The 14492-nt window shown below is 37.3% G+C and overlaps 2 protein-coding genes across 3 annotated transcripts in view; one reads left to right on the top strand and one right to left on the bottom strand.

Moving 5' to 3' along the window:
• Positions 1-14492, bottom strand: part of SLC17A2 (solute carrier family 17 member 2) — an 80188-nt gene that overhangs the window by 58607 nt on the left and 7089 nt on the right. The window lies entirely within an intron of this gene.
• On the top strand, positions 7995-10855 carry LOC112674599 (patched domain-containing protein 3). Its single transcript, XM_049106022.1, has 2 exons — positions 7995-8118; positions 9895-10855. Exons 1-2 carry the CDS (start codon positions 7995-7997, stop codon positions 10719-10721), a joined length of 951 nt encoding a protein of 316 aa, XP_048961979.1. The 3' UTR covers positions 10722-10855.

Genomic DNA, 14492 nt, shown 5'->3' on the forward strand with positions numbered 1-14492 from the left:
AAAGATACTTGTAATTTCAATATTTTTACATTTTCAGACTTGTTTTGTAACCTAACACATGATCTATTCCACAGAATGTTTCATGTGCACTTGAGAATAATGTATATTCTGCTATTGTTGGGTTGAGTGTTCTATATAACTCTGCAAGGTCTAACTGATTTATAGTGTTGTCCATTTCTTTTCTTTCTTTATAGATTATCTGCCTAAATATTTTATCCATTATTGAAAGTAGTATATTGAATTCTCCAGCCAATATTGTAGAGCTATCTATTTCTCTCTACAAGTGTGTCAATATTTGCTTCATGTATTTTGGGTCTCTATTGGCAGTGCATGTGTGTTTGTGGTTTTTATATATTCTTGATGAATTAGTCTTCTTATCAATATATAATATCCTTACTTGTCTCTTTTTTTAAAAAGTTTTTATTTATTTGAGAGAACAGCACAAGCCCAGGGGAAGGGGAGAGGCAGAGGAAGACAGCAGGGAGTCTGACATGGGGTTCAATCCCAGGACCCCAGGATCCTGTCCTGAGTCAAAGGCAGGTGCTTAACTGACTGAGCCACCCAGGGACCCCCTTCTTTGTCTCTTTTACACATTTTAAGAATAAAGTCTATTTTGTCCTATATCAATATATCCACCCTTGCTGTCTTTTGGTTACTATTCATGTGGAACATCTTTCTCCATCCTTAACTTTTCAATCTGTTTAGATCTAAAGTGAGTCTCTTGGAGACACCATATAGTTGAATCATGTATTTTAACCATTCTGTCAATCTCTATATTTTTATTGGAGAGTTCAATCCATTTACATCTAAAAAAAATAAAAAACTGCCAAGGAAGGACTTCTGCTATTTTGCTATTTGTATTCTGTATATCTTACAGCTTTTTGTCCCTCGTTTCATCCATTATGCCTCTTGAATGTTTAATTTCTATTTTCCTAGTGAGCTGTTTGATTCTCTTCTCATTTCCTTTTGTCATGATTCTGTGAGATTTTCTTTGTGGTTACCATGGAGATTCATATAATTCTAAATTTATAAGTCTATTTTAAATGGATACCAAGTTAACTTAAAAAACACACAAATGGTGGGGGGCACCTGGGTGGCTCAGTTGGTTAAGTGTCTGACTCAGGTCATGATCTCATGGGTGTTGAGACTGAGCTCCATATTGGGCTCTGTGTTCAGTGTGGAGTCTTCTTGAAGATTCTCTCCCTCTCCCCCTCTCACCCATTCAGATAAAATAAATCTTAAAAACACACATGCATGCACACACACACACACGCGCACACACACAAACACTGCTTCTATGCATCTCTGTCCCTCTCTTATGTTGTCATAAATTACATTTTTATATACTATATGCCCATAATATAAGTTTATAATTTTTTTATGTTCTGAATTCCGTAGGCTATAAAATAAGGGCTATAAACAAAAAATGTAATAATACTTTGCTGTTATATTTGACTAAGACCTATATTTCCTCATATAACTTAGAATTACTTTTTATTGTTCTTTCACTTCAATCTGAAGGACTCCCTCTACCATTTAATATAGGGCAGATTGAATGGTAACAAGCCCCCTCACCTCTTGTTTATCTGGGAGTGCCTTAATTTCTCCTTCATTTTTTGAAGGACAGTTTTTATGGGTATAGAATTTTCAGTTGATAGATTTTTTTTTTCTTTTAACACTTTAAATCTTCCCCTGTCCCTTTGCCTCCATGGTTTCTATTGTCAGTGCATGTGTGTTTGTGGTTTTCATATATTCCAGCAATCAGCTCTTACTTTTACTAAAGATCCCTTATTGTGCTGAGTTGCTCCTCTCTTACTGCTTCCAAGAACTCTCTTTGCCTTTGGCTCTCAACAGTTTGATTATAATGTGTCTCAGTCTGGGTCTTTTTGAGTTTCTCCTATTTGGGGTTCATTAAGCTTCTTGTATTTATAGCTTCATGTCCTCTATCAAATTTGAGAAGTTTTTCGTTGTTATTTCTTCAAATATTCTTCCTGCCCCCTTTCCTCTCTCTTCTTCTGGAACTCTCATAATGTGTATGTTTATCTACTGGCTGGTATCCCACAGTCTCTGAGGCTCTTTTCACTTTTTTTTTAACTTTTTATTTTTTTTATTAATATTTTTTTTTCTTTTCACTTTCCTTCAACTTTTTTTCTTTCTGCCTCTTAGGCTCCCTAATTTTTCTTGTCCTATCTTCAAGTTCACTGATTTTTCTGCCTATTAGATATGCTGTTGATCACCTCTAGGGTTTTGTTTTTGTTTTTTGTAATTTTAGTTATTGTACTTTTTAGTTCCAGAGTTTCTGTTCAGTTCCTTTAAAAATTTCCCTTCTCTTTATTTATCATTCTCCTCAAATGTTATTTTTCTTATTACCTTATTAAGAACAGTGTTTATAGTCTTTATCTAGTAGGTCCTATCTCTGTCTTTCCTCAAGGATGATTTCTATTGATTTATTTTGTTTCATACATATTTTGACTCATACTTTTCTTTCTTCATATACCTTGTGATTTTTGTTGTTGAAAACTGAACATTTAGCTATCATAATGTAGTAACTAGAAATTAGATCCCCCTTTCCTTAGAGTTTTCTGTTGTTTTTCAGTGTGTTTATTTAAGGCTGTAATAATCCATTTTCTTTTTTTTTAATATTTATTCATGAGAGACACAGAGATGCAGAGAGAGAGAGGCAGAGACACAGGCAGATGGAGAAGCAGGCTCCACACAGGGAGCCTGATGTGGGACTCAATCCCAGGTCTCTAGGATCAGGCCCTGGGCCAAAGGCGGCACTAAACCGCTGAGCCACGGACTGCCCTATAATAATCCATTTTCTTAGTGATTTTCCCAAACTATTATCACAAAGACTGTAATTCTTGTTTTTGAAGTCACTGGTATTTCTGTACCTTAGCTCATATTTAGCTAGTGTCTTGACACAGATTTCCCTGGATGCCAGGAGCTCTCCCAGTTTCTGCAAAGTGTTTCTGTGCCTTGACCCTCCTTCAACATTTAGCAAGGCTTACAGTATGCCTCAGAATCAGTCCTAGGTGGAAGCCTGGGATCTTCCCAGATTTTTTCTGAGCATACACCTTTCCCTGGATAACTTTCTGAATTCCCCAGTATACTTGAGCGCTTTTGGATATCCTAAATCCCCAGAGAAATGCTACTCATCTTTAGTCATAGGCAGTCTTTTATATTTTTGAGCTATAATTTCTTTATGACTTGAAGTTTGTTCATTCAACTTGTGGTATTTCCAGGTTTCTAAACCTGAGCATTCGACAAAACAGAGGAGTGTTTTTGCATCAGTCCTTCAAGTAACCTCCAGATATGTTAGAACAGACATATAAAATATTTTAGGAATACGATTTTTTCTGCTTCCTCCAGAAACAGGGCATTGGTTCCATACTGGTAACATGAGCTGTTACCACTTTAAGACTGCTGCTGCCTCAATGCTATTGCCACCCTGAGACTGTAGCCACTTTAACACATTTGCCACGTTATGGTCGCTATGACTTTAAGACTTCTACCACAATGGAGAGGGAGAGAGATGGGCATGTAAAATCACTATAAAACCTTCTTACTATGTTGAAGTGCTCCCCCACCACCTTTTCTTTTATTTGACACTCGCTTAGCTGTTGTAAGCTTTTCACTATTTTCCAGAGTTCACAGAATTCTGAAAAATATAGGCTTGCTTTTCTATATTTCTGGGGGTGGGGCAGGGTGATGAGACTTGGGAAATTTCTACTATAGGTTTTGTTGATGTCCAGCACTAAACTCTTATTTTTTTTACTTTTTTCCCCATTAGCAATAGTGTGCAGATAGAATAGCAAAAAGAAATAAATTGTGGCCAGTTTTGTTTGATTTGGCATATGTTTTTTACCTTATATGTGCCAATTATGACTAGTTATCCCATTTGGAGGCAGATTTTGAGATAGAACTAAGCAAGAAGTCCTTATTTCTATTATAAGTTTGAACTGGTACTTTTAACTATATAAAAAAAATTAATCTCTAATTTATTTAAGTATCTCCATTGTTCTGGAGTGGGGTTTACCTTGCAAGCACTTAAAAATTGTTATCTAAGCATTAGGGTTAGTTCAGGTTCTTGTGATCAGAAAGCTAGAATATGAAAAATATCAGCAAAGTCCCATAGATTGTATCACTACAGTGATTCTCACAGGAAAGTCACTTTAAACCCATATATTCCAAGGCGCTGACCTACTGAATCAAGTCTCTGGGGGTTTAATTTGAAAATTAACATTTCAAAAACTTCTCTAGTTCATTATCATGTGTAGGTTGGTTTAGGAACAAATGATGTCATTCAACTCTAGATTTTAAGGGAAAAATGAGGCTTCTGTTGGTGAAGGGAATTAAACACAATGGGTACCTCTTAAGAGTCAATAAACTACCTCACAACTTTGTTTTTCTGGAACAATAGCCCACATCCTGTAGAAAACAAACAAACTAAAAAACTAGAAGTAAGGGTAGGAGGGAAGGAGGAAAGAACTATGGGGAGGGGAAAAGACAAAATTCAATCTTGTTAAAGTCAGTAGAGGAAAAAATAAAGTTAACCTAGCATGGAATCTATAAGGCACCAACAACTGGCTTGTCAAAAATTTTTCTACTAGCTAGTTGGTTCTGAAGATACAAATTTCAATTCCTGCTTATCTTTACACATGATTATGGACAGTAATACAGAAAATCTTGTACCAAAGGCAATTATAAAATGATTTATATTTCTTTCTCTTTGAAGGCTTTATGTTTATCTAACCAACATACTGAACACTAGAACTCATGAGGTATAAGCATAAAGCAACTTTATTTTTGTCTCCCTTTGTTCCCGTTGAGTCTTGTAGGTAAAGCAAGCTCTTCCTCTGCCCCATAAAAACTCAGGTAGGCCCTGTGACTTTTGTGATCATTCTTAGATAAGACTAAATCCTCCAGTCAAAATTAAAATGTCCGTATCCATGTCCATGTAATAAACAAAAGTGATAAATTGATTTGAAGCTAAGGATTCCCCCCCCACCCCCACCCCAGCACTCTTAGCTGGAGCATGCTGCTTATGATAGTCCTTTATGGAGAAAAAAAGGGACTCACCAGCCCTCTTCTATCATTTCTCTTCCTACTTCCCGTCTTGCTAAGCTGACTTCTGGGTTGGAGCATGCCCAAGGAGAAGAGGAAAGGGAGCAGGAAATTTCTTAAAACACAGATGCTGCCATGATGCTTCAATATGTGCCTTCTCTGGGCTCAAAAATAAAACTGATTCTTCTGTGAGTGTGTTAAGTTTCTTGGACATCTCGCACTCCTACCTACCTCTCTGTTATCACTGAAAATCTCTTGTCTATGTTCTGGGCAGGACCTTAGACAGTCCCAAAGACACTGGCCATTCTACTTGTCTCATATACCTGTATATGAAGGTTATTCCTTGCATACACTCATTTGCCTCCCATAGAGCCTTTATTTGAACACATTTTAGGGTTTATTTTTTTTAAAGATTTTATTTATTCATCACACACACACACACACACACACAGGGGAAGAGACACAGGCAGAGGGAGAAGCAGGCCCCATGCAGGGAGCCTGATGTGGGTCTCCATCCTGGGTCTCCAGGATCAGGCCCTGGGCCGAAGGCAGCACTACACCACTGAGCCACGGGAGCTGCCCATTTTTCTTTTAATAAATTTATTTTTTATTGGTGTTCAATTTACCAACATACAGAATAACACCCAGTGCTCATCCCGTCAAGTGCCCCCCTCAGTGCCCGTCACCCATTCACCCCCACCCCCTGCCTTCCTCCCCTTCCACCACCCCTAGTTCGTTTCCCAGAGTTAGGAGTCTTTATGTTCTGTCTCCCTTTCTGATATTTCCCACACATTTCTTCTCCCTTCCCTTATATTCCCTTTCACTATTATTTATATTCCCCAAATGAATGAGAACATACACTGTCCTTCTCCAATTGCGGGGCTGCCCATTTTTAGGGTTTATACTTATTGTCTTCATAATGAAGTTATATGAACAATAGTAAGACTTCATCAAATTTATGCTCTAATGTGAACCTCATTCTATAGTAAGTAGTGGTCTATTGAGCTTCTAGACTGTTTCAAAATTGTGTAGCATTTTGGAAATTATAAAACTTATACCAAATATTTCTGAAACAATCTGGAAAATCTTTCCCTGCTCAAATAAACTGTAAACTATTGTTTACTCATGGGAGACATCATTAACTTTCAAGGAAGATGTGGATCTCTCACCAAACATACAGGTTGTTTTCTAAGAGCAATAATTTCTAATTTACCCCTTCCCTGCTCAGTGAATAAGAATTTCAGAAGATCGGCCATTTTTCTGCCGGTAGTCCCTAAATTGGCCTGAGCACTGGAATCATATGAGGAAAGTTTTAGACATACAGATTCTGCAGCTTCACTATAAACCTACTGAATCAGGATCTGCATGGCTGGATTCCAGGAATTCCAAAGTTCTAAAACTCTTCCAAGTCATTTTGATAAACTGCTTAAAACAAAATCCTTCTTGGGGAGTAGAATACAGTGTTCCACTTCCAAATCTTTTCTTCCATTGTCTATTGAACATTAAAATAAAGGTCACTGAGAGAAAGTCAACTCAGCAACTAATCAAAGTAAAGTCATACTTCCCTATCCTCTGAAAAATTTACACCAAAAAACCCAGAAACTTGAAAAACCAGAAACTTAAATGTGTTATATGTAACATTTATCCTCATTAATCTTTCTGATTTCGAAGTTCATCTTTGTTATTTCATATTTTAAACTGCTATAAACCAGTATTTTTTTAAAAAGTATTCATTATCAAATTTTATTCTAACAAAGCAATTTACTTTTTGAAGATTTTATTTATTTGACAGAGAGCAAAGCAGGGAGTAGGGTCAAAGGGAGAAGGAATTTCTGCACAAAGCAGGGAGCCCAATGTGGGGCTCAATCCCAGGACCCCAGGATCATGACCTGAAATGAAGGTAGACACCCAACTGACTGAGCCACCCAGGCACCCCAAAAGCAATTTACTTTTGCTGGAATTTTGTCTGTATGGTTTATTTGGGGCCCTGAATTTAACTCCTAGCACTAGTGTGTTGAAAAAAGGTGAACCATGATTATGGTGTAGAAAATCTTTTCATAATAAGAAAGTTTCATTATTTTACTGTTACTATAGTAAAAGGTCTTTGGTCATGTTCTTGCTGTATTAGAATCAGTGCTTCCGGGATCCCTGGGTGGCGCAGCGGTTTAGCGCCTGCCTTTGGCCCAGGGCGCGATCCTGGAGACCCGGGATCGAATCCCACGTCAGGCTCCCAGTGCATGGAGCCTGCTTCTCCCTCCGCCTGTGTCTCTGCCCCCCTCTCTCTCTCTCTCTCTCTGACTATCATAAATAAATTTAAAAAAAATTAAAAAAAAAAAAAGAATCAGTGCTTCCATTTCCATAGTTGACTCTCCTAGTTTTCAATCCAAACTTACTTTCTCTTCCTAACAATGTCTAGAGACAAGGATCAGTGATTTGTTTTAAAGCAGTTAAGAAACAAGTGAAATATAAAAGCAGAGATTGTTGTCAATATTTTAATATGTAATGTTGTGGTTTTGGGGTACTCTCTCTGCTTTGGCTTGTCCTCTCTGCTGTTGTGTTCCATTTACACCTTTTGAAGAGCAGTGAGGAATTAACCATCTGAAGTGATTTCATATATCTTTGTGGTTCTGCACTGCCAGTCAGTGGAGTAGTGCTTGCTCAGTCGCAGAAGAATCACCCAGGAAGTTTGGTAAAAGTATAGACAACTTTTCTGTTCCCTCTCTGCTTTTTCCCACGTGGTCTGGGATAGTGCCCAGGAATTAAAGGTCTCCATTAGACAATTATGGGAATTATTGCCCAAGGGCTTTATGAAGAGGTGTCCAAGTCGAGAATGTTATAAACTGATGGAATTTCAGTATGGAAGCTACCACCACAAATCCCATGATTTTTCCCTCCAAATTTACAGGTGTAACTGTGTACAAAACAAAATGTGGGCTGCAGCCTTTGGGGTGATTTCTGCTGCCTTGGCAGTGGTGAGCGGCTTTGGCCTGATGTTGTATATTGGGGTGCCATTTGTAACCATAGTTGCAAATTCACCATTTCTTATTCTAGGTGAGTAAAACAAAACATGACACTACACATTGTGTATGTGAGGGTGTGGGGTAGATAAGGGAAGGAGTTAATGTTAGATTAAGCAAAATAATTACATTTAGGTGGCTCTATGGATCCAAAATGAGGTGACAGGAAAGAAGAAAATCAAATTGAATTATGTATCTTTAGAGGTGGCAAAATCTAGTACCCCAAATGGGAATATACAGACAAGGGACATGAACAGGCAGTTCACACACACACACACACACACACACACACACACACCAAAAATCCAAAATATTATTTTGGGGGATTTTTGGTCACTCACTATTCCCCACAGCCATTAAAAACTATAGTTAAAGTGTATATAATTGATTTAATGTAAACCAGTATCCTATAGTCTGTGTATTCATAGGAGTGTGAATGACTCTGTGTGTGTGTGTGTGTGTGTGTGTGTGTGATTTAAGCAACTCAAGCAAGGAATGTGCGAGGACAATTTCTGAATAAGGTTCTATAATAAAACTAATTTTTAAATACCTAATAAATACCATGAGTTCATTCTTGGTCCTTAGTGCTTCTGATTCTTCCCTTTGGTCCAGCTAAGTACAAATGAAATCCTCGAAGCCAGTAGCTGTGGAATGTCAGGATGCAGTTTATGACAGACTATATAGACTTGTGTTACTTTAGATCCTTCTACTTTCTTGATCATACCTATAGAACATCTGATCAAAGGCAAAGTTGCAATTCCTAGTACCCTCCCATGGAGAGAAGATCCCTCCAAACTGAAATTAAGATCAGGATTTTATTCCACTTTATATATTACTTGTCTATTTTATTGAGTTTGTATCAATATACATGAGTGAAAGTAGTGTCAACTCCAGTAGAAAGCTTGAGGAGGTGAAATTTATCTGTGACATCTCATGCTGTCCTTGCTAATCCCCTTCCTTCTTTCTAGTTTTCCTTTCCTGGTTTTCAGTGCTGATTTCAAAGTCCTCAAATGTTCTGTCCTCTATTCCAAGCCAGTCATGAAACATCCTTGTGGAAAAGAATTACCTAGTAGGCATTAGTACGTAAAGGATTCTTAAGATGTATTTTTGGTGCATATGTCTGATCTCAAGAGTACTTGCATTTTAATAACAATACCTTAACCTGGGAAAGTAAGTTTGAATGATAACAATTCTGGGTATCAAAAACAGGCTAGTGGGAAAACGATGTGTGTGTGTGTGTGTGTGTGAACTACGTGGCGTCTCTCAGATCATTCCATATTGATACTTAGATGCTAACGGTAGAACAGTTGAGTCCAGCTTCTGTCTCAAGCAACAGAATGTTGGCTTGATGTGTTTGTGCATCTGTGTAAAACGGTTTATGAGAGAAAATGGTCCCTCAAGTATTCCAGGTGGAATCAAAATCCATTGCTAATACCGCTTTGCTCTGTCTGCCACTCTGCTGCTTGTGGCTGGCTCTCTCTCTCTCTCTCTCTGTGTGTCAAATCAGTAAAATAAAATCTTTTTAAAAAACTAAAATAAAACACCCTAAATGAAGACTCAGAGTAGAGTATCCGGGCTATGTACAGATAATGGGAGTGTGTTCAAAGCACAGAGTTATCACAGAGGAAGGGATGAATTCTGTTGTGGATTCAGAGGCAATCAGAGAAAGCAACGGAGAAAGTAGTACCAAAGCACAGACTGGGCAAGATAAATAAGACCTTAAGAGATGGACAGAGAGGAAGGTTTGAGCTTATGTGTCTAATTTTTAACAGATATTAATACATATAAAGATTGTTGTTTTTTTAAACAGGTGTTGGGGTTGATGATATGTTTATTATGATTTCTGCTTGGCAGAAGACCAGCGCCAAGGACAGCGTGAGCCAGAGGCTGTCCACTGTCTATTCCAAGGTGGCAGTGTCTATAACAATTACCACCATTTCCAACGTCTTGGCCTTCTATACAGGGATTATGACCTCTTTCAGGTCTGTACAGTACTTTTGCATCTATACAGGAACAACCTTGCTCTTTTGTTATTTTTATAACATCACCTGTTTTGGAGCATTTATGGCCCTGGATGGTAAAAGAGAAATAGTCTGTCTACACTGGTTGAAAAAGCCAGAAACTCCTGACCAAAAATGTTTTTCATTAAAAAGATACTGCGGTCTCCCATGTGATTCTCTCCCACATGAACAAGAAACTGATACCCATCCAATGAATTTGTTCTTTCAAGACTATTTTGGCCCTTTTCTCACACGCACTGAGTCCAAATTTTTTGTAGTGCTTATATACATTTTGTACATCATATTTAGTATTTATGGTTGTTTCCAAGTACAGGAAGGTTTAGACCTTCGAAATTTGGCAAGTGATGATTCCTACATCACACCATATTTTAATGTAGAAGAAGATTATTTTTCAGAGTTTGGTCCAAGGGTTATGGTTATTGTTACTGAAACTTTTGACTACTGGGATGAAGATGCTAGGCAAAAGCTGGAAAAATGTCGGGCAGATTTGGAAAGCAGTGACTATGTAGATAAAAATCTTACAGAATTTTGGTTACGAGAGTATGTGCAATATATGGAAAACAGACAAAATGTAAATGATAAGGATACATTTATGAACAGTTTGCCTCCTTTTTAACAAACTTTCCACTTTTTATGTATGATATTAATGTTTCATCATCAAATGAAATCATTTCTTCCCGGGGCTTCATTCAGACTGTGGATGTTTGTTCTTCAACCAATAAAAAGAAGATGTTATTCCAATTACGAAGCAGAGCTGAAAAATGTGAAATTCCACTAATGGTGTATAACCAGGCATTCATATATTTTGATCAGTACACTGCAATATTAGAAAACACTGTTCGAAATGTTATTGTTGCATCAGCTGCTATCTATGTTCATTGTTTCCTTGTTAATTCCTCATCCACTGTGTTGCTTGTGGGTAACTTTTGCTATTGCTTCTGTGATTGTGGGAGTAACAGGTTTCATAGCATTCTGGAATGTCAATCTTGATTCCATATCCATGATTAATCTTGTTATTTGTATAGGGTTTTCTTTCCATTTTTCTGCACACATTTCTTACGCATTTGTTTCCAGTTCTAAACCCTCAGTAAACAAAAAAACAATTGAGGCATTGTATCTGCTAGGCTACCCAGTGTTACAAAGTGCACTTTCAACAGTAATAGGGGTGTGTGTTTTATCAGTAGCTAAAGCATACATCTTCAGGACATTTTTTAAGATTATGTTTCTTGTTATGCTATTTGGGGCTGCTCATGGCCTTATTTTTATCCCAGTATTCTTAACCTTTTTTTGAAGGTTTGTTTGGATATACACTAACAAATCAAACACCAATTATAAAATTCCTGATTGCCACAATACAATCTGATAAAAATGCACTATTAGAAATAGTCAATAAACTAAAAAAAAGGCATGTTTCCTTGGCTTGGAAATCCCATTTTAAAATGTTATTTAAAATATCCTGAGAAAAGTTAGTCTTACATTAAAATATCTTTACTAAATTAGGAAGTGTTGTCATCTTTATTATACTCTGTACAATCAAGCATAAGGTATGACTTTCCAATTATTTTTTTCCTTTTGTTTCATTGGTAGATATTTTTGCCTGGAGTTCAAGTATTTTATATATTATAATATAAATGGAATATTATTTTCATTGTACTTCCTATTTCATTACTATGTAAAAGTACAACTTATTCTTTATTCTCCAAGACTGGAGGTTCATATGCATTTTTTAATGGTGTATTTTGATAAGTTGAAGTTTTTAAAGGTTTTTGGTTTTTTTGGGTGTATATTTTTTATTGTAGTTCGATTTGCCAACATAGAGCAAAACACCCAGTGCTTATGGGAACATATAATGTTTGTCCTTCTCCGATTGACTTAGTTCACTCAGCATAATACCCTCCAGTTCCATCCACGTTGAAGCAAATGGTGGGTATTTGTCATTTCTAATGGCTGAGTAATATTCCATTGTATACATAAACCACATCTTCTTTATCCATTCATCTTTCGATGGACACCGAGGCTCCTTCCACAGTTTGGCTATTGTGGACATTGCTGCTAGAAACATCAGGGTGCAGGTGTCCCGGCATTTCACTGCATCTGTATCTTTGGGGTAAATCCCCAACAGTGCAATTGCTGGGTCATAGGGCAGGTCTATTTTTAACTCTTTGAGGAACCTCCACACAGTTTTCCAGAGTGGCTGCACCAGTTCCCATTCCCACCAACAGTGCAAGAGGGTTCCCTTTTCTCCGCATCCTCTCCAACATTTGTGGTTTCCTGCCTTGTTAATGTTCCCCATTCTGACTGGTGTGAGGTGGTATCTCATTGTGGTTTTTATTTCTTTATTTTTTCCGTCTTCCTACCTTGATAGAAGCGCGAACTCTTCTCACTATAGCATTCCAGCCTGTTCTCTCTTTAAATCTCAGGCCGAATTCGTAGGTTTTCAGGATGATTTGAAAGTTATCTAGGTAAGTTTGTGGGGACAGGTGACTTGGGGACCCTACTCTTCCACCATCTTGCCCCTCCTCCCTTAGACAAATATTTTATAACACAAAATTCATCAAATAAGTTCTCACTATATCTGATTATCTTGAATATTTGGCAAACCAACCTGAGATGCTGAAAAATAATAGGTCTTTTCACTTTCATTCCATTCATTACAGAATGTAAGTTTATCCCCAAATGGAAGCTCATTAAAAAATTCTTCTCTCAGGTTAAGAAACTACAAAGCACAATTGTAAAATTGCAAAATTAAATCAGGTACACTGTCTGAGCTCTTCTTGTTTGATTTGTCCATTTCCTTCCTCACTTTGTAGTGACAAATTCAATGGCTTCCTATTCGCACACTTTGTTTTCAATAATTCCAATTTACTAAAGGTTTCAAAACTTTAAGTTTCTGTGGTCTTTCCTTCATTGAACACTTGATTAAGGATTCACATCTGATTTTGAATAAATTGCAATAAGAACAAATAGAGGATTCATTCACAAACTAGTCCAATACCATTGTAGGACCTAGATTGATTTTCAAAGTAGTTTTTCAAAGAGTCAAGCATTTGAAAAATCTGGCTGATGTTGGACAGCACATACTGTCATCCTTGAATATTTTTAAATTCAACTTCAGCTTAATCACCAAATATTTGTTGTTCACTTATGTTTGGTATTTTATTAGCTCATCTGTTCCTTCTGCAGGTATTCCTCAGATATAATCTTTGATCATCCATTAATATTTAGAAATGAGGGCAGCCCCGGTGGCTCAGCGGTTTAGCACTGCCTTGGGTCCAGGGCCTGATCCTGGAGACCCGGGATCGAGTCCCACGTCAGGCTCCCAGCATGGAGCCTGCTTCTCCCTATGTCTGTGCCTTCTCTCTCTCTCTCTCTCTTATAAATAAATAAAATCTTTTAAAAAATATTTAGAAATGAAGCCTATTTTGCTTAGTATAGGTCATTAAGTTTTCTATGTGATTGTTAACTCTATCTCCAGCAGCCAAAACTCATTTTCCACTGTTGTCCTGGTATACCACCTAATTTAAATTTGGATGTCTTATTTTAAATGAAGTATTATTAACAGTTGAATTAAAATAAGCCTGGATTGGTTTGATATACCTCTGCTTTTTACTTTCAGATTCTGCCACGGTCTGGTCTAGTGTTGTGGATGACACAGGTGCACTGAATAGAATACTCACTTTAACGTGTGTTTGACTCTGAAAGTCACCCACTGATAAACCACCTTTCTTCCAGATACTCTACAGACACTATGGAACTAACACTTCATTTTTACTTACAGTTGGCGTATTGCTCACTGAATAAAATGACAGACATGAGTGGTTAGGGACAGCTATTTCTTCATTGGATGCTTTATGGGTAAAGCCTTACTAGCCACTTTAATAATAAAGCCCAACATTTTAGTGGCTTATTCCAATGCAAGTATATTTCTCATTCATGAAAGAATCACAGTAGATGTTCCTGCTCAGTGTTAGGCATCTTGACTACAATAGTTCAAGGACCCAGATTCCTGGCAACTTATAGTATTAAATGGGTTCCTGTGTTGCATATGTCTTGATGGCAGACAGAACAGAGAACTTCTTAAGGTCTTGGCCAATAAGGTAACACACATCACTTCTGCTATATTCTGTACTTGATTACAGGCCAAATGACTATGCATGTAGGGCAAAGGGACTAGAATATGTAGTCCTTGAGTGGATAGCCATGTTTCAATTGCCATACCATGTTAGCACCATTTTTGCACCATTTTTGGTTGACAGCAAGCACTCAGTGTCATTGATTCTTAACCTCTTATATTACACAAAAATAAACTCCAGATGATTAATTTTTTATGAAGTAGATAATTATCATCACAGAAAGGGAAAAGTCTGTCTATTATGACACAAATCCA

This window comes from Canis lupus, chromosome 35 (assembly GCF_003254725.2).
Source record: "Canis lupus dingo isolate Sandy chromosome 35, ASM325472v2, whole genome shotgun sequence".
NCBI lineage: Eukaryota > Metazoa > Chordata > Mammalia > Carnivora > Canidae > Canis > Canis lupus.